Raw genomic sequence first — 25,618 nt, 5'->3', positions numbered from 1 at the left:
CTTTGTGGTAAGTTTTAAAATCAGGAAATGTGAGACCTCCAACTTTGTTCAAGATAGTTTTGGCTCTTCAGGGTTCCTTGAGATTCTATATGAATTTTAGGATGGATTTTTTTCTATTTCTGCAAAAATTGCCATTGGGATTTTGATAGGGATTGCTTTGAATCTGTAGGTTGTTTGGGGTTGAACTGACATCTTAACAATATTAAGTCTTCCAATCCATGAACACAGGCTCTCTTTCCATTTATTGATGTCTTTATTTCAGCAACGTTTTGTAGTTTTCAGTGTATGTCTTTCATTTCCTTGTTTAAGTTTATTCCTAAGTATTGTATTCTTTTTGATGCTATTGTAAGTGGAATTCGTTTCCAATTTCCTTTTCAGATTGTTCATTGTTGGTGTGTAAAAACACTACTTATTTTTGTGTTTTGATCTTGTATCATGCAACTTTGCTACTTTTGTGTATTAGTTCCAATAGGTGTTTTTGAGAAATCTTTAGGGGTTTCTCTATGTAAGGTCATGTCATCTGTTACAGAGATAGTTTTACTATTTCTTTTCCAATTTGCATGCCTTTTATTTCTTTTTCTTGCTTAATTGCTCTGGCCAGGACTTCCAGTACTGTGTTGAATAGGAGTGGTGAAAGCAGGCATCCTTGTTTTGTTTCTGATCTTAGAGGAAAAGCTTTCAGTCTTTCACCACTGAGTACGATGTTTGCTCTGAGGTTGTCCTATAGGCCTTTATTATGTTGAGATAGTTTTCTTCTATTCGTAGTTTGTTGAGTGTTTGTATCGTGAAAAAGCATCACATTTTGTCAAATGCTTTTTCTGCGTCAGTTGAGATGATCATGTGGGTTTCTTCCGTCATTCTGTTAATGTGGTGCATTATATTGATTGACTTGTATATTAAACCCTCATTGCATTTCAGGTTACTTGGTCATAGTGTATAATTCTTTTAATGTGCTATTGAATTCTGTTTGCTCATATTTTGTTGAAGATTTTGCATTAATATTCATCAGGGATATTGTTCTGTAGTTTTCTTTTCTTGTATCATTATCCTTGTTTTTATGTAATTTATTTATTTGTAAGTTTATATAATTTACTTTCTAATAATGGCTGTTTAAGAACCAGTTCATAAAATCCCCAAAAATTTAACAGTTGATTCTCATGAGTCAATGTGAGCTGGCTCCAGTATATTACTGTCCAGACTTTTCATGTGTCTTTTCCTTTTGCAATTTAGGCCACAGTAGATTGAGAGACTTACTTAATTTCTCATAATAATAGGAAGGGCAAGAAACGAAGGGTACCTCTGTGTGTCAAGTTATTTGGCAAAAAATAACAAAAAACAAAACCCCAGAACAAGTATTAAGCTGTGAGTTATTTTCCCAGTTCCCACCTGACTGCATCGTCTTGACAAAATGAAATTTAATTCTTTTTAGGGGAAGGCACTACATTCTTTATCTTTTTTTTTTTTTTTTTGAACACTGGCCTGAGTGAGTACTGTACTTGCATGGTCTCATTTAAATCTCCCAACAATGTAGGTGCTATTATTTTCCTTGTTTTAGAGATGAAGACACTGGGAGAGGTTAAGTAACTTACACAACGTTACACAGTTAGGCGTACAGCCAGAATTTGAACCAGGGCTGCCTGGGCTTCAGTTGTCATCTGAACACAGATTGGCACATGCTAGGATATATGGGGCCCCATCTGATCCTTGGTTGCTGATACAGAACTGTGTCCCTCGTCCTCTGGTGCTGACTCTCTACAGCTCTGGCTCCATCTAAGTAAGCTCTATCCACACCTCCTTAGAAGCATGGGGTAAATTTCAGCTGCTTTACGATACCACTCCTGGACCATGAGAAACTATGTAGGTATCTCAGGCATTAGTCACCTAGATATGGCACACAGTCATTTTTGATTCTTACTGGTCATAATGTCGTATCATTTGTATATATTGTTGCAATTGACTTGCTAAAAAATGTTAAGCATTTTTTGTGTCAATGTTCATGAGGCACATTAACCTGTAGTTTTCTTTTGTTGTAGTTTTTTGTTTTTGTTTTTAAATCTATTTCTTCTGGAGAGAGCTTTGGTAATTTGTGTCTTTTAAGGGACTTTTCCATTTCACCTAAGTTGTCACATTTATTGGCATATAGTTTTTAATGTTTCCTTGTATTTTAATTTCAGTAGAATCTGTAGTAATGTTTCCTCTTATACTCCTGATATTGGTAAATTCTATCTTCTTTTTATTCTAATTTGTCTGGCTAGAGGTTTATCAATCTTATTGATCTACTCGGAGAACCAGCTTTTGGTTTCACTGGTTTTCTCTATTGTTTCACTTTTTAAATTTTCCTTCCATTCTGATCTTCATCATTTCCTTTCTTCTCTCTGCTTTAGGTTTAATTTGCACTTCTTATTCTAGTTTTGTAAGGAGGTAGAAGTTTAGGTTATTGATTTATTTCTTAATTTTTGGTATAAATTTCCTTCAAGTGCTGATTTAGTTACATCTCACAACTGTTGATATGTATACTTCCATTTTCCATAGTTTTCCAGTGTCCATAGTTCAAAATATGTTCTAACGCCCCTTTTGATTTCTGCTTTGACCCATATGATATTTAGAAGTTTGTTATTAGGTTCCAAATATTTAAGGGCTTTCTAGATCTGTTAATAATACTAACTTTATTCTAGTCAGAGCAAATACATTGTATGATTTAAATCCTTTTAAATTTATTGAGATTCTCTTTATGGCCCACAGTACGGTGTACCTTGCTAAACATTTCATTTGCATTTGAAGCAAATGTGTATTCTGCATTTGTTGGATAGAGTGTTCTAAAAATGTCAATTAGGGCAACTTAGTTGATAACGTGGTTCAAGCCCTCACTGATTTTCTGTCTACTTGCTCTATCAAGTATTGGAAAGGGGATACTGAAACCTCTAATTTTAATTGTATATTTGCCTATTTCTCCTTTTAATTCCATCACTTTTGTTTCATGTATTTTTGAATTTCTGTAATTAGATGAATAAATGTTTAAGAATGTTATGTCTTCTTGATAAAGTGATCCTTCTATCATTATGAAGTGACCTTTTAAAATTCCTGGTAATATTCTTTGCTCTGAAATGTACTGTCTGATATTAATACAGCCACTCTAGATCCTGATGAGTGTTAACATGGTATATCCTTCTCCATCCTTTTACTTTTGTCCTATTTGTGTCTTTAGATTTGCAGTGGGTTTCTTGAAGGCAGTATATAGACGGGTTTTTCTTTTTTTATACCATCTGACAATCTTTGCCTTTCACTTGGGTTGTTTAGACCATTAGCATTTAATATTATTATTGATGTGGCTGGGTTTAAATCTACCATGTTCATATTTGTTTTCTATTTACTCTGTCCTCTGTTTCCTTTTTCTTTTTCTGTTTTCTTTTGGGTCAATAGAATATTTTTTACGATTTTACTTTCTTTTCTTTCCTGCTTATTAGCCGTACCTCTTTGTTTTGTGATTTTAGTGGTTGCTTTAGGACTTGAGTATACATCCTTAACTTACCACAGTCTACCTTCAAGGGATATTATACCATTCTGAGTGTAGGATCAGGCCCTTAGGCCCTCTTCCTTCCCTGACCTTTGTGCTACTGTTCTCATATATGTTCCTTCTCCTTGTGTTACAATGCCATAATACACTCTTATTATTTTTGCTTCAAAAAGCCGATTCTTTTAAAGACTTAAAAGATCAGGAAAAGAGTTTTAATGCATACACATATATTTACCATTCCTGATGGTCTTTTGTTTGCGTGCACCCAGATCTCTGATACCACTTTCATCTGCTTCAAGGACATCCTTTAACATTCTGGTATCGGACGTCTGCTTGCGATGAATTCTGTCAGATTTTGTATGTATGAAGAAATATTTCACCTTCGTTTTTGAAAAACAATGTTGCAAGGTTTAGAATTCTAGGTTGAGAGTTTTTTTGTTCAGTAAGGGTATTGCTCCACTGCCTCTCAGCTTGCATGTCTTCCAGTGAACATCTGCCGTCATTCTTATTTTTCTCTGTAATACGTCTTTTTAAAAATCAGTTATTTTTAAGATTTTTCTCTTAATCATCGATATTTAGCAATTTGATTATATGCTTTAACAAATTTTCTTCGTGTGTGTGCTTGTGGTTCGTTGATTTCCTGAGGTCTGTGGACTGTCTTCATCACATTTGGAGAAATTTTGGTCCTTTACTGTATTCTGAACACCTAAGCCAGAGTGAGCCTGTTCTAACCACATCACTCCTCTGCTCCAAAATCCTAAGTCCTTAAAGTCACCTATCAGGCCCGCCACGAGCAGCCTCCCCGATGCCCTCTGACCTTACCTACTCCGCTCCTCTTTGCCTGTGCACCAGAGCCACACTGCTGTTCCTTCAGCAAACCAGGCACGCCCCAACCCTTGTATGTATCCTCTCCACCCCCCTGCCCCATCATCTCTGTGGGCGCTTCTCTGCCCACCCTACCGGAAACGGCAACCTCCACCCCATCCTGGCACTGCTTCTCCCCTCTCCTTGCTTTACTTTCCCCCCAAATACTCACCATAATACAATTTAAATTTTACATATTCATCTTGTTTTTATCACTCAATGAAATTATAAATTCCATGGTCATAGAATGGGCAGGAATTTTTTTCACTGTAGTGGACCTAAAACAGTCCCAAGCATACTAGGTAATCATTCAATAAATAATTGTTGAGAAAAATGAACTGGAAAGTAATTGCTCACGTTCCCATGACCGGCCCTGCCCCCCGCTTTACTGAATGATTTTAATTAAAGTCACACAAAAGTTCTTGGGTTGAAAATAAAAGCAAAAGACCACTACACATTAGTTTGTCAACATGTAATGCCCTGGGTTTATTTTGTGAGAATTCTATCACAATTTTTCCAGGTGGGATTAAAAACCTTAAGGATAATGTATGCCATTGGACTGGGCATTCAGACTTCGGTACTGACAAAGCACTAGTAGTAGTCTGTTAAGTACCATTCTCTTCACAGAAGAGAGGTCAAATATTTCCAAAGGAAGGCACCCGATATTTGTGGTTCTGGCCTCGCAGCCTTCTGGAGAATCTTAAAAGGAAAAAAGCTGGCTGGCTGTTTTTAGAAACTGGAATGATGATACACGTACAGCAATTACTGCATTCTTCTCCCTTATATCCTTTTTGTAAGAACAAGTAAAGAATGAAGTCTTTGAAACAATTCGACAATAAAAAAGTACAATTTTTTTCTTGTGCTAAAAAAAGGGCAAGACAACATAAACTCCAGTTGTAAGGACTCCATTTGCATACTTGATTTAACACTTTCTGGTGTGGAAGGAAATGGGACTACTGGGCTGTTTGCAGAGCAGCAACATAACATTAGTGCTTTAAGTACCAGAAACTACCCACAGCTCCGTGGGCAGGTGGGGATGGGAAGATTCAAGAGACTTCATTTTTAGCTCGTTACTTGTCCTAATGATAGTAGACCAGGAAGATCCCCATTTAACAGTACATTCCCCATTTTTAAAAAACTGATGCCTTTTTTTTTTTTTTTGTAAAATTCTGTATGTATGTCACCATTTTTTTTCACATGATACACAGAAAACTCAGGGACCCAGAGGGGAACCAAGTTATGTTATACCATTTACAAAATACCAAGGAGTCCACAGCTACCTAACACATTCACTACAGCACAGGAACCAATGAAGGTACAGTGTACAAAACTGTAAACACGGCACAATAAATAGATAAAACAGCAGGCTCTGCACCATGCACATGATGGGATGACACCTCATCTCTACACACTCTCACATCATCTCACACTCTTTGTTGCAATTTATTTCCCTCCCCCCCCCACCCCCAAGTGCAAAGCATCACAAATGAACATCTCTGTATTCAAGTAACATATATACAAGGGTATTACAAATATGCAGTACTGTACAGATAATTGCTGTATTCTTAATTTACAGATGTTGATTTTTTTCCCTATTAACAGTAAGAAAAGAAAAATGGAAGCATGAGAGATGAGCATTGCTGTCGAGTCCCCACAGCTGCCACAGAAACGCACGTGCTGCGTTCCATCATCCCTTGCATTCAAAATGCTACTGATGCATAGCACCTAATCAAGTCCCCAGGCTGCGGCTCCACTCCTGAGGAAGCTACGTCACCTCCATCGCTACTGTATTGTCTGCTATGTTGTTTAGTGCTGGCTTTTCTGATTCATGATTCTCCCTGTTGAAAAAAGTTCAATAAATTACTTATCTGCAATCAATTTAACAAATCAAGATGATCTTCCCAATAAAAAGTTTAAATGTTTTTAATAATAGAAAGAGATCTGACTCTTTTGGGACAGGATAGCAAGTAGAGGAATATGAACTTTTATGGTTTATCATTCGGAACACACAACCGGAAGTCAGGCTTGTGTCCGCTGCACATTCCATGGTCAACTACATTACCAACAAACCTGTTGTAGCACCCAAGCAACCTAGGTGTTACAACACATAAAGAATAACCAAGCTTTAGTTTATAGTTTCAATCTCCTCCTCTATTAAACCTTTCCTAAGAGTTTTAAAAAGGAACAATGTGAGTGAAGGTCATTCATGTCAGGACTTTGAAGTCCGAGTTCTTTCTCTACGTGGAGCTGAGCAATCAGAAGACCAGGGTCCCCGCTGCCCCTGCCCCTCGACTGCCGACGTGCTCGCAGAGCTCAGTTCCCTCATCTTTATTTATTTATTTTTAAAATTTTATTTTATTTATTTTTTTATACAGCACGTTCTTATTAGTCATCCATTTTACACAGATCAGCGTATACATGTCAACCCCAATCTCCCAATTCATCACACCACCACCCCACCCCCCCGCTGCTTTCCCCCCTTGGCGTCCATACGTTTGTCCTCTACATCTGTGTCTCAGTCTCTGCCCTGCACACTCAGTTCCCTCATCTTTAAACAGAGGAGCTAAAGTAAGTGATGCGAACGTTTCCCTTACACTTCGAGTCTCCCGCGGTTATATAATTCTGTAGCGATGAAAACCACGTATTATATATTTAAGTAAGAGCTATAGTTGTTTGGCTAGCTATGACTAGACCCAGAATATTAAGAATGCATGAGCACTGAGCAGACGTGACTACCACTTAAGTTCAGAAGCAGAAGGGATGCACGGGTCCAGAAACTAATAGCTGCAGTCCGTTGCTACAAAGCCTGCTCCCTGCCCTGGGCCACTCCCAGCTGAGGAAGCCTACGTGTCAGAGCGGCAGCCAAGACGCCTCAAAGTCCGGCCGCCAACCACTCCAACTTCTACCACTAATCTTCCCAAATCTCTAGACAAACTAGGTTACTTGTTAACCTCTGAAACACATACGTATTTCCCCAACTCTTTTTTCTTCCTCCCTTCTGCCCAGCCAAGATGAAATCTGATTTTTTTTTTTTTTTTGGTAGAACATTCCCAGAATATCCCTGGTGTAAAAAATATCTCTTATATTGAAATTATAGCCATACTCTATACATGCTAATTTGACAAGCATATTATACTTTGTGATACCTCTAGAACAATTTTTACCTATCACTTACAATTAATATTACTTAACTTTTCACACTTTTATGCTCATCTTCTAACTCAGCTGAAAACCCCTGTCTTTCTCTTTTTGTTTCCCCTCAAGTAGACAGCAAGATTTGAATTCCCGTTAATATTTAAAACAGAATAGAGCCTGAGCAAACATTCTAAACCGTCTACTGAAACCTAAGAAAACAAGTTAGCACAGAAAATAATGGTTTGATTAAAAGTTGACCTGGCATGAATACTGTAACCCTTTACATTATTTACATTATTAAGAGAGCCTTAATTAGTGTACTAGCCATGGTGGGTTTTATTAATTCTGTCTACGTGAGAAGCTGTGGAAGAAATTATAAGCAAAAGAAACATTCTAAAGACAACTCCTTCGATCCAAAGGTCAAATAAAGAGTGAGAACACTATAAGCTCTTATTAGACTAAGTCATGTCCCAATCATACATGCAATATTCACTATACTCCCTTTAAAGTTCAAATTCTCAGCAATATTGAATTACAACATTTATCTGTTTATTTCTTACATAAATAAGGAATTCTCATCTATACATTTTTAATGTATATAAGGAAAAGAGCAAAAAACACCAAGAAATAAGTAGAGAGCAATGCCAGAGAATTTAAGTCAGATTTCATATTTTTCAAACACTTTGGGCTCAAATAACTACTCACCGTGGAACTGCATCTACAGAGGATGAAGACGGGACCTTGGAAACTTGACAGTTTGCTGCGGCAGCCAGCTTTAAGGCAGACGATGGGACAGCACTTAAAGTCCTAGGTATGTGTCGTGCGTTTATGGGGGCAAGAGAGTTTACAGTGGCGACTGATGAAGGTACAGTTAATCGGATGTTGTTCCCAATCAGAACCTGAGTTGTTGCAGAACCGGCAGCAGTCCCTGGGTGACTCGGCCCACTGTGGGAACCCGCTGTCTGGGTCATGTTCGCAGGCTGTAGCAAAGCTGGCCCTGCCGTCGACGGACTCGTGTGGACAAGTGCCGGGGGTGTAGTACTACTGAGGTGTAAGCCCTTGTATACTCCTACGGAAAAGGAAAGAAGCAGTTGAACAACCGCCAACTCTGCTCCTTGTTTATTACAGACGTACGTTACAGACATTATCAAAACACCTTAAACGTCTTTACCCTTACCTGAGGTTGGAAGGACGCCGTTCACCCCAATTCCAAGCACCACATCCTCCTTCATCTTGAATCCCATCAGCTGTTCTGATGTCACCAAAGCAGAAGCAGCAAATTGAGCGCTAGCAGAATCCAAAGTCTTGGAAACAAAACCCTAAAAAGAAAATACAAATCTAATCAGCATCACTTAGTCTCAAATTATTATTAAAGCTACACAGGTTACCAAAATCAGTCTGAATATAAATGACAGTCGCAAACCACTGAAATATCTTCATCTCTCCGACAGGCATAAATTTGATTAATGTTCAAATCATCTTATAACTCAACGATTATGAATTTTGATCTTCTTATGTGACAATATATAATATGGAATTACCAAAATAAACCTTTTATAATGTGGAAACAGTAAACATCCAACACAAAGTGTTGGACAAGAAATATGCTAGTAAAACAATTTCAGTGATTTGCAATGAATGAATCAATGAATGAATAAATTCATATAATTTGAATAAGTAAGTATGTAAAACTTCCTTCATCTAACTTACACATACATATACACACGTGACCAAAGGCACCTTTGGGACAGTAAGATAACTATCCCTTTAGAAGAGAAGGAACAAAACATCACATTCTAACTCAGCCTAGAAATTAAGAAGCCCCTTGAATTTTTTTAAACGAATTTTTCCTCTAAGATGCTTAGAGACACGAATCTCAGCCTTTAGTTAAGCCTTAAATATGTTTAAATGGCACACATTTATCATGCTTTAAGTTCACAAGTGATTTCTTTTAATAGTAAAAGAGGTTATTTTAGCATAAATTTTAATAATAATTCAAACGCTCCACATAGAGAGCTGGGTGGGGTTGTATATTAAAGAGGTACATTCACAGACTACAGGTCAGACTTGAAGACAGGGTCTCCATCTCATCGGACTATGCTTTTTAGTTTTACTTTTTAAAAGAGGGAGCAGGGGGGCAACAGCTTCTATACTCACCTGTAACGTTCTTTCTAAACCCTGTATAGAATGGCTATGATGTAGATTCAGGTGAAAGCCACTTTTCTGCTGGTTAGATGCAAGGCTCTATGGCAACAGTTGGTAATTAGAGATGAACTCTGGTGGGAAACCACGAGGGATAATCATAAGACAGACAAATCCCTCACCTGTGACGTGGCGGTGGAGGAATGACTACTTGCTTGCTGTTGCTGAATTTGTGCAAGCTGCTGTTTCTGCATGAGCGCCAGCTGATGCTGGTGCTGCTGGTATTGTTCGGCTGTAAATGCTGAACATAAAATGAGAAGACACTTTACAAAAGGGCACGGCTGTCACACACATCTTACAGTACACTAAGACAAATTTTAGCATTTAAGAAAAAACTAAAGCATTTTAGCATCCCGTTAAAGATCACTTCCGAACGGAAATTTCAGCATTTTTATAACCACACTTAACGAGAGTGGCGTGAGTTTAAAGAAAAACAACATGAAACTTTCCGAGTTGCACAGAGGAAAGAGAAGTGCTCACTTCCCACGTTTCAAAACCATTATTTTTTGTAAGCTGTGACACTTGTGCTAGACAGTGTGTAAAAGGTAATACCAGCTTTTTTCATCCGCGTATTTGAAATTCAACGTTGCACTGAGCTTGAGAAGAAATCTGATAATCACCATTTAGTTTCTAGTTTATTCATACTACTGTCCCAATGCATTCAGATGATCCCTAGCAGTTCTGTGTAGAAATACTAATTGTTCTACATATTTTCTAATTTTAGTCATTACAAAAATTTCCTTCATATGAAATATAAGGTTGTTGGTTTATCACTTTTTTTTTTAAAAAAGAACCCATCCTTTAAGTTTAACAGGAAGAAAAGAGGCTCCAAAGGTTAATTAATTTTCCCCACCCAATTAACCCACCTGGAAAAAATCCAGTCAATAAGAACGGAGATGTTTATGTTGGTTTACTGTACAGAATGATGTCTGAGGAAAGACACTGTGTTATGCTACTTATGTTTGTCTATGGAGAGCTCAGTTCTAAAAAAAACAAACAAAAAAATGTTCATTTATTACTCCCCCAAAAAGTGTGTGCAGTTTTTAAAAAGGAAACCTTTTTCTTTTTCTTTTTTTTTTTTTTTGCCAATTTAAAAAAAAGAAAAAAAAAAAAGCACATACAATCACAACATCTGACTTTAAGGCTTCTTTTAAGAAGCCTGTGACGGTTGGGTAAGAACTATTTAAAACAGAAAAAAAAGGGTTATCATGCATCCCTGGGTACTAGGGAATCTATAAATCATGCATATTTCCTCAATCTAAAGTTTAATGTTTTCAAAATACTGCCAGCTAATTTGTTGTTGTCTTTAGTTAAAGACATTTTGATAATTTCTTTAGAATATTACTTCATCAAGTTTTACAATTTGCACTTGTAACTCATAAGAACCTTTATCCCCCAGGATACAGCTTCTGCCTAGGACAACTACAAAATGCTTAGACAGATGTTAAGTAGAAATTCTACCACATTTTGAACGAATCAGAAAACTGTGAAATAATATTTAAGAAAACCTCAGAAGTTATTAGTATTTACACAGGCTTTTATACTTGCACTGAACTAATTTCTTGGGTTACAAAGGCAAAAAATAATTTCTTGTTGGAAAAATTCTACTTTTCATTTTCTTATTTTGGGTGTTACAAATCTGTTTAGTTGATATATGCCCTTTGATGAGTTTCTCTTCCTACTATGTTTATAATTCTCAGATCTGAATTCTACTGGAAAAAGCTTTTATTGATAATAGGATAATCCCTAAATACTGACATAAACTTTCTGTCAACGTGACCATTTCCATATAACAGAAACGTGTTAAACCAGAACTTGAAGGAAAAAAAAAAAAAAAATGCTGCCCTGAAAGAGTGATTATAATTAAAACAATATCTCTATGTTGAAAAAAAATCCATAAAAGCAATTGTTTAAAACTAAAGATCCTTAATTTATTAGATGGGTTTGCTAATATGTTTTTGCGATTTCTACTTTAATTTCCTAAGCTTGAGTGCGTTGCCTAAATCTTGAATTTCCTGGTAGGAGATATTTAATAAACTTAAAAAAAGACAAAAAAAAAAAAAAAAAGGACCATTTCTGGAAGGTCACGTCATTACACATCTAGAAAACAATAATTTAGCATTCACTGTAAAGATCTATATACAAAACTCCATTTATATGAATGAAAATATTCTTTTGCAGAATTCTGCTGGTGTTTGTTTTAATTTAAACATTAGCAATATTAAACTGGAAATCGACTTGAATAAAGGTTCCAAATATTTTTGCCCTGTTTAAATCAACATTTCAGTCCTTAGTCTCTGAGGGTTTTGTGAATTTCACTTTTTTTAAACAACTGTTAACTTCCTTCAAATACAGATTTAGAAATAAAAATGCAACTGACATTTTAGATCACTAACGCTCATTGAGATTTTGGATCCCTATGTTAGCCTATTTCTTACATATCTCTATACTCCAGAGACCAGTTATAAAAATTTCCCTTGGACATTTTTGATAAATGTTCTAGAAGAAATGCACAGAGTAACATATAAGCTAGAAGTGATGGTAATAAAAACCATGGGTCTAGGGGCCAAGAGATCTTGATTTTTTCTTTCATTCTCAGCTCCGTCATAACTGGCTGAGTTCACCTGAGCAAGTTATTTAATCTTTTGGGGCTCAGTATGTTCATCTGAAATACACGAGATTAAATTAGGTCATCATTAAAGTCCTTTTCAAGCCATGAGATGCTAAGATTTTATATTTCTTCTGAGAAATAAAATTCCAATCCAAAAGGCTGTATGAATGAGTAGGAAAGCTTGGACAAAGGTAAGGCAGTAAATTTGGGCAAATAAAATCTGAGCTGGGTTTTGCACTATTACTTACACAGGAAACTGAGAAGACCTTGGATGTCATTATAATTCAAAGTCTAACCAAATGCTAAGTGGAAATAAACCAAAATGAGCATATTTCCCTGTATCTCTATCAAGGTGACGTTTTTAGGTTGTATGTCTACCTCCAGATATCGTGTGGCCGTCAAGTTTGCAGTTCACATAGAGATGGACACGGTGGTTTTGTGGACAGATCACCAGACCCAGAATCAGAATCATTTCAAAGGACCAAAAAATTTTAGATCAGGAGGGATTCTTGGAGATTTCCTTCTATAATCTCATACTAGAGATGAAGAAACTTTCATGTGAGGTCACAAAGATATTCAGTAGTGGAAGGGGAAACAAAACTACCCCCAAACCAATGAGATTTTAAATATAAAAAGAAATAGACAAAAGTCTGTTTTAGATTTAATATTATTTACAAAAAGTAATCAAACTTTTTATGTACCAACAGTGTGCATCATGCTTTAAAAGAAATCTCATCTATAGAGCATCTGACAGACAGGGGTCTAGGGAGGGGAGCAGAGTCACGGGAGGCACAAGATTAAAAGCTGAGAACAGGGAAGGAGCACGACAGGACTTCAGATATCTGGAGGACACTATGATGTGGGAGAGCAAGAAAACTTACTCAGTGTGCTTCCAAGGGCAAACAGGACCTGCGGGTTTAAATTTAAGGAGGCAGCTTTTGCTCGATATATGGACAAACTTTCTAAACAAGACTCCCAACTGCAGAATAACCTGATCTAGAAAGTTGCTGAATTTTAATCTGCCCCTAGAGGTGCCGAGGCAGAAGCCAGAAACCACCGCTGTGTGGGTAGCTTCTAACAATCCTCTGGGGTAGGAATTTAGATGAAATAATCTAAAACTTTACGAGTCCACGCCTTACGCAAGGACCTATCACGTGGTAGGTACACCAGCGCCGGGAATGGCCTAGTGTTCAGCCTGCTGGCCTTTAAGTCACATTCCTGGAGCTGGAGCAGATCAATGGAATGACTGGGGGCGGCAGGGCTGTGGGGGGCAGGAGGTGACAGGTACTTAAGAAAAAGTAAACAATTTGAAAATTCAGTTTGAGAAGATGGATTCCAGATTACCAAAATGTATATTTTGTTAAAAAAAAAAAAAAAAAAACACCAACAAACCCAAACACCTGTTTTAAAAGATACTCCTCAATTAGAAATTTCTCTGAGCAGTACACAGGCAGAAAATTATTTTAATACAGGAGAGAAGGGTAACTATAAAGAAACAAACATAAGCTGAAATGACTGCAGACAGTATTACAGTGTGACCGCCTAATCAGTAAGCCTGAATTGATAGTCTGGAGGTTCATGAGCCCTTATCAGTTACCTAAAACATCCAATCTGAAAACAAAAGTTTGTTGTAATTCATATGCCAGCAAAACACGACCAAACCTGAATTCATCTGGCTGCAAACGTCTTGAACGTCAGGTTATTTGTGGTCAAACTTTCCACTGAGTGTGACTATTCTCGCACTTCACTACACAACTGTAAAACTATTAATGTATTTCACTATGGGTGTTACTCCAGAATCTGCTGAGGAAGTAATTCCGAGTTTTGAAACACATCTGGGTAAGGATAAGGTCCCACAAATCTATAAAATCTAACAATGAAAATATTCAGTGTTCAAATCTAGAGTTCCTTTTTTACCATAATATTAAAATTTTATGCTAATAAGGACCTGTGTAGAGCACAGGGAACTCTCCTCAATACTCTGTAATGACCTATATGGGAAAAGAATCTAAAAAAGAGTAGATACATGTGTATGTATAACTGAGTCACTTTGCTGTACAGCAGAAACTAACACAACATTGTTAATCAATTATATACTCCAATAAAAATTAAAAAAAAAAATTTATGCTACAAGTAGAAGTAAACTGCACTGCTGAGTAAGCTATAGATATTGAGACTTATTAGAACCTATCATTCTTGCTACAATTTCTTATTGACTTATGAAAATAAACCAAATCTATACTGTAGATATGGGAGTTTGGAAAAATGACTTAAAATGCTGATGAAATTTCACTGGGAACTAGGAATTCAAATCCTGAACATATAATGGTTTTAAAATCACTTTTCTGTTTTCAGTCTTTCTGAATTACAGAGTCCTTCCTAATTATGAAAAAAGGTATTAATTCTGAATCTGATATCCCCTCAAACACATGCAAATGAATACTTAGTCACTGAACAAACACTAAGCTTTCAAAGATTTTTTTTATAAAGTTTTTTTTTTTTTTCCTTTTCTCTTTTGGCTGCACCACCCAGCTTGTGGGATTTTAGTTCCCCGAGCAGGGATTGAACCCGGGCCCTCGGCAGGGAGAGAGTGCGAAGTCCTAACCACTGGACCGCCTGGGAATTCCCCAAAGATATTTTTGTAGATAAGAAAAAATTAGAAAAATGTATTTGGAAACTGTCCAAATCACATATTAACTAAAGATTATTTCAAATACACAATTTATCCTTAAGTACTAAATCGAGTCCTAAAAATTCTAACACTGCGTCATTCTGCTGTACAGTATCCAGAGGCCCAAGCACTCTAGCACTGACTAACCAGGCTACTGGTCTGACTGCACAACTCTGCAAAATGGTCAAGACAGGGAAGCAAGCACAAAAGACTCCAAGCAGCAGCTGACACAGAGGCTACGAGAGCTGGTGTGATAAAGCTCAGGCCCTTTACCAAAAACAACGGCTCCTGACAGCCTCATTAGAATTTCCTATTTCAAAGTGAGAACAGGCCCTTATAGAGGCTTATTTAGAAAAGGGATAATCAGTCCAGAGGGCATCACTATGTCACAGCATACACATAAATATTAGTATTTAAAACAATGATAGAATAATCAAAAATGGCTAAATCAAAACCCACATATTTGGCTTAGGCGGCAGGCAAGTATATCAGCTGACTCGTAGGTCATATAATGACTGGTTAAGTTCTAAAGTCAGTGTGGTAAAAATTAGGCCTTAAAAATTCCTTTAGCGTGTACCACGACGGGTCCACCTCCTCCTTTCAACAAGCCCGACACGGCCGCGTTGCCTCTGGCATCACACTAGATCGGAGCTTCTGTGGCTGAATACCAGACGGAGCAGTTTGGTTTGTACCTGGGGGCTATACCAAATGAAAAAAAAAATCTTTAAAACTACAACTACATCGACAAGATGAGATGCTTAAGAGCAAGGCAGCAATGCAGGCACTGACGCTGCAAGAGGAACAGTAATAGACTCACTTCTCCCGTTCCCAGCGTGGCTCACTCTTTTAGTTCAACAGTACTTAGAATCCTGTATAATATCTGAACTGCTAAAATTTTAATTTTTTCTCCAGGGGCCTATAGCTGAATTCCCTTAAGTTAAAGCTATACATGATATCAGTCCATTGTTACATACTTTATAGAGCACGAAGAGAAAAGCTTTAGGTTTCTGGAATGTTCACAAACATGAAAGAATGAAGCATTATCCTAAAGCAACCTGCAGGTAATCTATTCTCTAAGTATACAGGAAGATCTAGTAAAATTTAAGGGAAAATTGAAAACAATTAGATGCAACAGAAAAAAACTGATAAACCCATTTAATTTTGTCACATATACAGGGGAAGGAAATGATTAAAAAGAAAATTATATGGTTATTAAAGATTTTTTTTCAGCTATACTTTTGGTAATACTACTGTTCCATGTTCACCTTTTAATATTCTTTGGCAAACACAAATCAAGTAAGTTTTACAGTATCAATGCTTACTTAAGTAGTATGGCAAAACAATTTACATTAAAAAAATCACTGTAAGAGCCTTAGGATAGTTATATGACTTTATTTTAAGAGGTGGAGAAGATGAGGAATTGACAGGACAAGCCAATTTTCTACGTCTAGTCTCAAAAGAATTTTAAACAACTTAAAAATCTTTATCAGGGAAACATATTACAAGTTTATACTATTAAAATCTCTACACTCACACCAATATATAAGTCCTCCTTCGTACTGAAAAATTCTTCATTTTGATTTTTAAGACTATAAAAGCAGAGAGAAACTGACTCTTCATGATATAGACTCTGAAATTAATGGGATTATAAATAATCTGTTAGGTAGGCCTCAGAATAAGTTAGATTATCTTCTACTTGATTTCTGAAATGTTATTATTTTTCTTATGAGCTGAAAGACTTCCGCTTCGCAGAAGTACTTTATTTCTAACCACAAAGTAAATTAGTTTATTAGACCTTTTAAATTAGTTTATTAGACCTTTTCTGAAGGTCTTTAAGAATAAGAAACACATTTTCATATTTATTAGGTTTAACTGTAGCCTTACAGATTAATTAGGGGGACAGAATCAACATCTTTATAAAAATCTGTATGACAATTTTAACAGTGAATTTCTATAATCTACATGCCTCAAACAACAGATATTTGCTTTAAAATAGAAAACTAAAATTTGAGGAATATTTTAAGTAGATGGCATTTATTTTAGACACATTGCACAATGTAGGCATAATGCTAAAGTAGGTATTACCTGAAAATGTTTCCAAAATTATTAAAATAATCCTTACACAAACGTTGTTCTTTGAAAAATTAGTTTCCCTCTTACAAATTATTCTGAATGACTGTGTAAGCAGAGAAAGCTTGTATATCTATCGACTTGCTGGCTTACTTTAAAGCAGTCTAAGTAAAAGACCAGAAAAGTGTCCAAATATAAAACACTATCAATTTATGGTCCATTTTCTTTTTTTTATTATTTGAAACATAATAGTTGAATCTTGGTTGGTAGTTCACAAAGTGTATCCAGGAAACAAATGTCATATATTAAATAGCAATAAACATCTTACGTATGCAGAAATGTTTAAATGAAGACACACGTACAATCAGGACTCAAATAAATACTTAAACCTAGATTGTTAAAAAATACTATTTTAAGAGGAAAGGACTTTTAGCTGTAAGTATAATAGACCACATATTCCAAAAACTGATGAACCCAATGCTTCTACAGAAACGCACGTCATAATGAATGAACATACCAAAGTGCGCTGAGCCACTGCCGCTTTTACTCTGCGCAGAGGCGCTGCATGTCTGGGTCCCGGGTTGTGCTGCTCCTGTTCGACTTACATTCCGATACCATTTTCTACAGGAGACTCCATCACTGTCACTGTCACGTAGGGATGGTGTCCGAGGCCTAAAATGCCGCCATCTACATGATTTGATATTGACTAGTATCTGACTGAGGTCTTTAGAGAAAGATTTGTCCGAGGTATTTGTTTCTGAGGTATTGGCAATCTGATTGACTGGAGAATGTTGTGGTGAGGAAAGCATTTCCAAATCCAGATGGCGAAACATGCTGTCATAGTCCGAGTGAGCTCTGTCCAGTAAGACCCTGTTAAAAATAAGGCACAAACAGACATGTAAAACAGCTACTCCCCCAAGTCCCCAAAAGCCACCTCATACTGAATATTTAAGAGCTATAAATTTGATGATTTCGTTATTTGGCTCTATGGGCTAAAATCTCAATTTCTGTTAAGGTTCTTCCACTTTATAATGATTCGATTAAAGAAGAAAGTAATCCGCCTTAAAGAATAAGGTATACTATCCATCTTACAACAGCTAGAGTCTTCTAACAGTTCTACGGTTGGCTTTACTGTCACCATACAAGAGAATCTGATTTTTCACTTCCATTATAAAGCACCAAAACATTCATGAAATATTGCTAACATATCTGTTCTTTATTTAAGCAAAAACTTCATTTTTTTTTTTTTTTGGAGGGGGTAGGTAGGAGAAAAGCAGTAAAAGGTATGTGATCTTTGGATATTTACACTACTTAAATTTTTTATAGACAAAATATTTGAAGCTACCACTCGAGAGGATATATTTTCATTTTATTTATATAAACTTTATAAATGATTCCATCTTAAGATGTTAACACTGACTCATGCTAGTATCGAATAAAATATAGCCCATGTAGAGGATTTTCACTACTATGATGTCAACATAATGATGGGGTTGAAAAAGCGCTCAATAAAATGTATTTTAGTGACTGGATAATTCTAAACTAACGGTGAAGTGATCATAACTGCCCTCAAGATTCAAAAATGAAAAGAAACGTGTACAAGTCATTAACTGACCGTAAATTATACCCTTAGCTTTCTTCCTCAAAGCACCCTGATCATTTATCTGTTTTGCCTTTTAATTTCTTTTCACTAATATTATACGAGTGTCTTTCTTTTCCTTCGCTTTCATGTGTTCTGCAACTCCTCCCCCCTCCCACACACAACTTCTCACATAAAGGCATCCAGAGTATGAAGGGCTCTATCAAGGTCTCAACAAAGGCAGGCGTCCTGACAAGCTGATGTCAAGATCAGGTCCTGCATGGACCCTGGAGCCTTTCCACTGACGAGTTAACTCAGTGTACCAGTTATATGACATTTCTTAGCTTACTTAATCCTTTTTCTCAATATCTCCCAGAACTCCTAAAACGATTTTTTGTAATCCTGATTTACACTTGCCTTCATCTATCTCTGAGGCTTTCGATCTTGGAAAGAAAAGCAGATCCATTAGGGAACCATTAGTTATGCATTAAAAGCTACGGTTGTATAAGAAACAGGTAATAAAGTGGTGAAGTACCTCAGTCAAAAAAATCAGTTAAGAATAGCAGACAGGAACAAAACGAGCTCTTTAGGAGGATCACCTCACTTTAAGCTTTAGATGCCATCGCCCACCAGCTAAAACATCCCTCTGCTAGGAACACAGAAACGCCTTACCTTCCACCGCGCCCAACCCGTCTCCGCGCAAATCCGATACACCGCTGGGGCACGCTCAGGGTGGTCAAGCAGTAGCGGTATCGCGCGTCCCCTAACCCTCCGTCGCTAGGACTGGTCCAAGGCCAGTTGCCAGTTTGGTCTAAGTGAGGCTTAAAAAGAAAAATCTGAATTATTTTTTGTTTTGTCAGCTCCAGGTAAACAGTTTGTTACTTAAAAAGAGAACCGGAAACTTACAGCATAGTACTGACAGCCTGCCTTCCTACGGAAAGCAAAAGGACCATCGGGATCATTCTCTTCCTCAGCCTCCGAAGAGCCAGACAGAACCTTGAAATAAAAGGAAGTGAGTCAGAACATGTGCCTTCCTCCATTCCTCCTCTGCGTTCATGAGAAATCAGAAATCCTTCCACTCACCTGGGAGAGAGGTTCTTCGTCCGAGCTGGGAAAGTCATACTGGTTCAGGTCTTTAGCGTTGAAGACGGGCAGCGTGGCGGGGCCGGCCTGTTGAGGGGCAGCAGCAGCGGACGGAGGTAAGACTTTGGGCTTCTTCTCATATTTACGTTTAGGTCGGGTAAGGTCGGCCTTATCTGGCTGCAATACAGTCACGAATTACACACTAGCAACCATGTTCAACAAACTGAAAGTCTGGGGGGAGTTTTAAAAATAAGTTTACTGCTAAAATGAAGGCATTCCCACTCATAAGAGATACAAGACCCTTGGCATTTTGTCATCTTCTATTGTAAAGTCTTAGAGGTTGGTCTCTGTGAAAACAGGAATATGTTTCTACAACCTACACATAATCATAATCAAGTAAAAGAAGAGAACAGAAGTTCTCCAGCTGCTGAAATCCTTTAACAACAATGAGTCTTTACTGCTGGCTCCTGTATCTGTTTCTTAATTTTCTATGAAAATTCTAGGAGAGAATTTTTAAAAAGGGATGTCTAGTCTTTATTCTAAAGAATTAACAAATCAATATTGGGAAAGTAATAATGAAAACATATACACAAAGCAAACTTCAGATAACTGTGAACATAGTGAAAAATAAATCCATAATGCTGAGATATTAAAAAAAATAAAGAGTAGTAAGGACTTGCTAGCTGAACAATGAAAGTGAATTGTGAGCCGTTTTAGAGGATAAAGATACGAAATCATTAAATAGAGAAACAACACGGGAATAAAACACAGAGGCAAGAGTGACAGAGCAATGAACACAGTGCATGTCAGAAATATGTATGGCAGGTGAGGGCAGAGCCTAGGAGAGGTATGAATTTGAGGTACAGGCAACAGGCAAGAAAGATCAGAGGCAGAAATGATATTTGTTAGGAAGAAAAAGATCACGGCAGGTATCACGGTTGACATAAATATTTATACCAAGTTTTATGCAGTTTATGGCATTACGGTTTTTAAAGAAAAGTTAATTATTAAACTGTAAGGTATCTCTCTTTACAAGTTCTACTGCTATATCCACAGGCCAGTCTTAAATCAAACGCTGGCTTTCACGGTAGGGTTTATATACATATTTTTTCTATTTCACTCTGAATCTAGTGATAAAATACCACTCAACATGATCAGCTACTACTGCCCACAGAAATTTTTATCACCTTATTAGCTTTAAACTCCTTCACGTCCATGGCTTCCTGGTGTTTGAACTGGCCGCTGTTGGTGAGGGCGACGACGGGGATGGAGTAAGCAGGTTTCATGGGCTGTCTCTGCGCCATGACCTCAGACACGATCTCGCCACTGTAGTCACCCAGACTATACCTGAAACGGCAAAGAAAGGAAGTCGAAAAAGTTAGTTCAGGAAGTACTCATCCTCGTGACGACTACTAACTAACTGAGCTATAACTACAAACCCTGATTAGACCTAAGGTAACACTGCAGGTAAACTACTTGCTGAATGCTTATTAAAACTAAAGATTACATAATTCCTATTGTTTCTTTCTTTTGCTTTTTGGCTTATAGCTTTATCTTGGCACCATGAATAGATAACTGTGGGAAAGAAAACAAAGGTTTAAATTTTAACCACCAGCAATTTTGGTGAAAGATTTGGTGGAGATGTTGAAATTCATGCCTAAAATGGTGCTGAGGAACTTTCTGCTAATTTGAGTTGCCTGGGCTATAAAACTAACTTTTCTGAAATGAATCACAATAAACTGATTAGTGGTTTTCTTTGGGAACAGGGGCTACGAAATCGGGGAGTGAGGCTTGACGTTTTCACTGTGCTCCCGCTAAAGGATTACCTGAGTGGTAAGATTATGGGCCTCGCCCTCTCCCCTTCTTATACTTCCCTGTTAAAAAGCCCAGTTAAGTGTTAAGAAAAAATTCAGTAGCATCTAGTAAATAAAATAAAAACTTTAGAAGTGACAAATGTTCTCTCCCTCACAGCCCTGCACACAACTCAAGTAAGGGCAAAAGAATATGATTTCAAAATGTAAATACCTGGCATAACTTAATAACTTAATTTTACTGAACCCAGTCACTTTAAAAGTGAAAATAAAGAGAAGAACGTATGTAAAATTATACAAAGCACACCATAGCACACATTTCAGTAGTCTCTATTATTAAAAGAATATATTTCTGGAGTTACAGATAATTGCTTAGGACACAAATTAACTCTACACAAAATTCTAATGGTACCACGCTGCTAATGCTATTAAAATATACTTTACCTCTTTTCCATAATTTCCAGTGTTAAATGCAATAGCTCTCTTTTACTCTTTTCTCTTCTTTTTATCATCTCTAGAATAGTCACAGCCCGACTCAGATCTCGACGCAGCTTAAGCATTTTTTCATAAGAGGCCTCATCATTTTTGCGATTCTGCAAATAGGAATTTGCTTTGTTTATGTCAGTAAGCATTTCTGACTACTGGCATTCTGAGTATGGCTAGTGATATGTTAAGAATATATATATTTGAAGGGTGAGATTAGAATTTAAAGACACTGAAAGGGAACATGGATTACCAGGAAATCAATTTTGAATATGGTTTTTAATGGATTAACATTAAAGTATATGATTAATAACTCTAATGAATTTTAAGGCTGACATTTTAAATTAATATTTTTCATTACAATATATAGAAAGTCTGTCGAAACACAAATTAAAACACAGCCTTCAGATACTGAGATACTCATAATTATAAATAAATTTTCTTACATCAAAAAAAATTACAAAAAAATTTCCCCAGGTTCTCTTACTTTTCGAGTCTGCATTTTTTCAGTACGTCTTCTAAAAGCCACATAAGGATCATTTGTGCTGGAACCATCTCGCTTCTCTTGTTTTACTGATGGGATAAGAGATGGCCCTCGACAGTTTTTTCTCTTTTTAATCCAGTATTCATAAACTTCTCTAATTAATTCATCGTCTTCTTTTAGCAGTAGTTTGGCTTCCTGCAGACTGACTGGCTAAATGTAAAATCACTATGTCATTTTCACATAATACAAATAAAAGGCTCAAAAGTACTTCCAAAGTTAAATGACAATAATCAAAATAACAGCATTAACAACAACAGACATGCTGAGTACCTTGTACGTGTCAGACCATGAGCTAGATGCTTTATATAAATTATTTAATTTTCGCAACAATCCTGCAATGTTTATCCATCTATTTTACAGATGGGGAAAGAGAGGCACAGAGAAATTGAAACATACTGAATATTACACAGGCCAGTAATGGGCAGAGATAAGATATGAATTCATGCTTGTCCACAGCCTGCTCGCTTACCCTCTCCCCAGCATTACACTGTTTCCATATGGAAGCGATATTTATATAGACATACACACACACTTAATATATATACAGTGAAGCTGTACCTGCTGACCACTGCCTTTTTCTAGACGGTCGATCATCTCCTCAAATTGCAGTGGGCAGATGTCCATTTTCTTCTTCAGTTTATTCACAAATACTTCATCTTCAGAATCCAAATCATAATCGGGCTGTTCAGCATCCAAACTAAAAGCTGACAGAAGAAACCATAAGCAATCGTTTACTGTGTGAATACATGGACAAAACCTCTCACGGATGTCTGGATAATCTCTAAAGAAATAGGAAAGATTTTTGAAAGATTTTGTTTTCAGACTCACAAACAATCGAAGCTTCCCACACTTAAAGTTTAAGAAAAAAGGGACTTCCCTGGTGGCGCAGTGGTTAAGAATCCGCCTGCCAATGCAGGGGACACGGGTTCGAGCCCTGGTCCCGGAAGATCCCACATGCCGCGGAGCAGCTAAGCCCGTGCGCCACAACTACTGAGCCTGCGCTCTAGAGCCCGTGAGCCACAACTACTGAGCCCGCGAGCCACAACTACTGAGCCCACGAGCCACAACTACTGAAGCCCGCACACTTAGAGCTCGTGCTCCGCAACAAAAGAAGCCACCGCAATGAGAAGCCCGTGCACCGCAACGAAGAGTAGCCCCCGCTCGCCGCAACTAGAGAAAGCCCGCGCACAGCAACGAAGACCCAATGCAGCCAAAAATAAATAAATTAATAAATTTATTTAAAAAAAAACAAAAAAAAGCCTTTTCTAGGTCACTCCCCTTCTTACTTTACAATCTTATTTGTTAAGCATTCGAATGTGCTTGATCTCCCAGAGAGGAAGCATTGTGTCTTATCCATCTCTGTACATCAGTGCAGAGGCAGTAAACATGTTCATCTTGTATGCCAACTCTGCACGCAGTACTCTACTGAAAAGCATTTGGATTTTGACTCTATTCAAGTGGGAAAAAACCCTGAAAACACCTGCAGTCGGCGTGGTGACGTCTGTGACAGGAACAGGTTGGGGGGGACTCTGCCTGCCCAACATGTGCCATCCCTGCTTCAAGACTAACATAGTACCTGGCCCATAGGAACCCAACGAATATTTGTGGAACTATAACGCTATGTTTCATTTTCATTTTGACCTCTATCACACTTCTGTAACATTCCTAGTTAAAATAAATGAATATTCAGATCCTTCATAAAAATCTCTATACATTACCCTCTCTGCACCCATGTTTCCTGCACCATCGGCCCTTCAGTGATTTTCCACCATCTAATTCTGTTTGCTGTTGCTATGTAAACAGAGATTTTGGAGATTCCCAAGTGGTTTAAAACCGCTGGATTAAACACACTTGTTGTTTTGTCCCTAACCAAAAAAAACCACATCTGTGGAGTAACCACTAGCCATGTGTGACCAATTAGATTTAAATTAACTTAATGCAAAATTCAGTAGCCACATTTCAAGTGCTAAGTATTACATGTGGCTAGTGGTTACTGCTGCTACCAGATGCTACAGATTATAAAAACATTTCCATCATCATTGAAAGTTCTATTAAAGAGTGGTGATCCAATAATCCAGAAAGCCAAACTGATAGGGGCCAACTATCAATGTTCTGCCTCCTTAAGGGTGTATTTTATACATGTTTAGGGTCTTGTTTATACATTGCTTTGGCACCCTCCACTATAAAATTTATTTTTCTTTAGAGCAAATCACATTTACAAAGCTTAATGATTCATAAAAATGAAACAAGCCTGCCTAGTATCACTTTACTTATGCACTATCAAAATACACTTGACATACTTCTGGCATACCTTATATCATCAGTGACAAGTCACATCCAACAAATTAAGGAACAGAATGGAGATGGGAAAGGAAGAGTCCCACCCTAGGGAGCTCCATGTCTTTGCCACTGAGGTTAGCAAGTACCTGAGCGGCTGCTCTTGCCTCTGCCAGAAGCTTTTCTTTAGTTAATGCAAACACATCTAAGACCTTCACATATGAGGAGAACCAAATCTTGTTCAGATATAAAATATTAAAACCCTAGAGAAACACTAACATGTAAAAACTCACTTTAGGATTTCATTTGACCAAAAAACCACAGCCAATGATTGAAGTGTAATTTGGCTTCAGCCAAATGTCCAACTCACAGCTCAGCTGCAGCTGATAAAGATGTAACGTATGTATCATGGTTCTAGAAACAGGAGTATTTTCAAATTTTCTGGGCCATGTTACTGAGCGCAGAAAACAAGGCCTAAAGAGAAACAGGCAAATGAGTTGCCTCTTCTAATTGAGTTCTACCAATTACAGTGAGCCCTAGTTAGCCAATGATTGTTAAAACAAGGGGAGCCATACTGCAGAAGCTGACTCCGTTTAAAACATTCTGCTAGAGATAAACCCAGATATGTATACGGCTAAACAAAATACAGTATTCTATAAAGACGGAGGAGAAAATTCTACAGAAAATAAACCTCATAAAAAGAACACAACAGTAGACGTAAATTGATTATATTATTTTAAAGGAGAAACAAAGTGGTACAAACCCCTGTGCTTA

General features: G+C 37.2%; 1 protein-coding gene across 5 annotated transcripts in view; it reads right to left on the bottom strand.

Annotated features, from left to right (window-relative positions):
• Positions 1–4,835: 4,835 nt before the first annotated feature.
• Positions 4,836–25,618, bottom strand: part of EPC1 (enhancer of polycomb homolog 1) — a 93,099-nt gene continuing 72,316 nt past the window's right edge. For 2 of the 5 annotated variants that reach the window (XM_068562172.1, XM_068562168.1), the window contains exons 3-15: positions 23,126–23,271; positions 22,511–22,717; positions 21,985–22,133; positions 20,917–21,076; positions 19,730–19,906; positions 19,553–19,642; positions 19,319–19,482; positions 17,585–17,937; positions 9,838–9,956; positions 9,671–9,757; positions 8,691–8,832; positions 8,219–8,582; positions 4,836–6,216 (exon numbers count right to left, since the gene is read on the bottom strand). In XM_068562172.1, the coding sequence (XP_068418273.1) occupies positions 6,144–6,216; positions 8,219–8,582; positions 8,691–8,832; positions 9,671–9,757; positions 9,838–9,956; positions 17,585–17,937; positions 19,319–19,482; positions 19,553–19,642; positions 19,730–19,906; positions 20,917–21,076; positions 21,985–22,133; positions 22,511–22,717; positions 23,126–23,271 (2,231 nt within the window). In that variant the 3' untranslated portion in view covers positions 4,836–6,143. The remainder of the gene's footprint in view (positions 6,217–8,218; positions 8,583–8,690; positions 8,833–9,670; positions 9,758–9,837; positions 9,957–17,584; positions 17,938–19,318; positions 19,483–19,552; positions 19,643–19,729; positions 19,907–20,916; positions 21,077–21,984; positions 22,134–22,510; positions 22,718–23,125; positions 23,272–25,618) is intronic. The other 3 variants (XM_068562169.1, XM_068562170.1, XM_068562171.1) reach the window with 3 other exon arrangements.

The sequence above is a fragment of the Eschrichtius robustus genome, chromosome 1 (assembly GCF_028021215.1).
Source record: "Eschrichtius robustus isolate mEscRob2 chromosome 1, mEscRob2.pri, whole genome shotgun sequence".
In the NCBI taxonomy this organism is placed as follows: Eukaryota; Metazoa; Chordata; class Mammalia; order Artiodactyla; family Eschrichtiidae; genus Eschrichtius; species Eschrichtius robustus.
The sequence above is the reverse complement of the archived record's forward strand: the minus strand, read 5'-3'. Positions and strand labels throughout refer to the sequence as shown.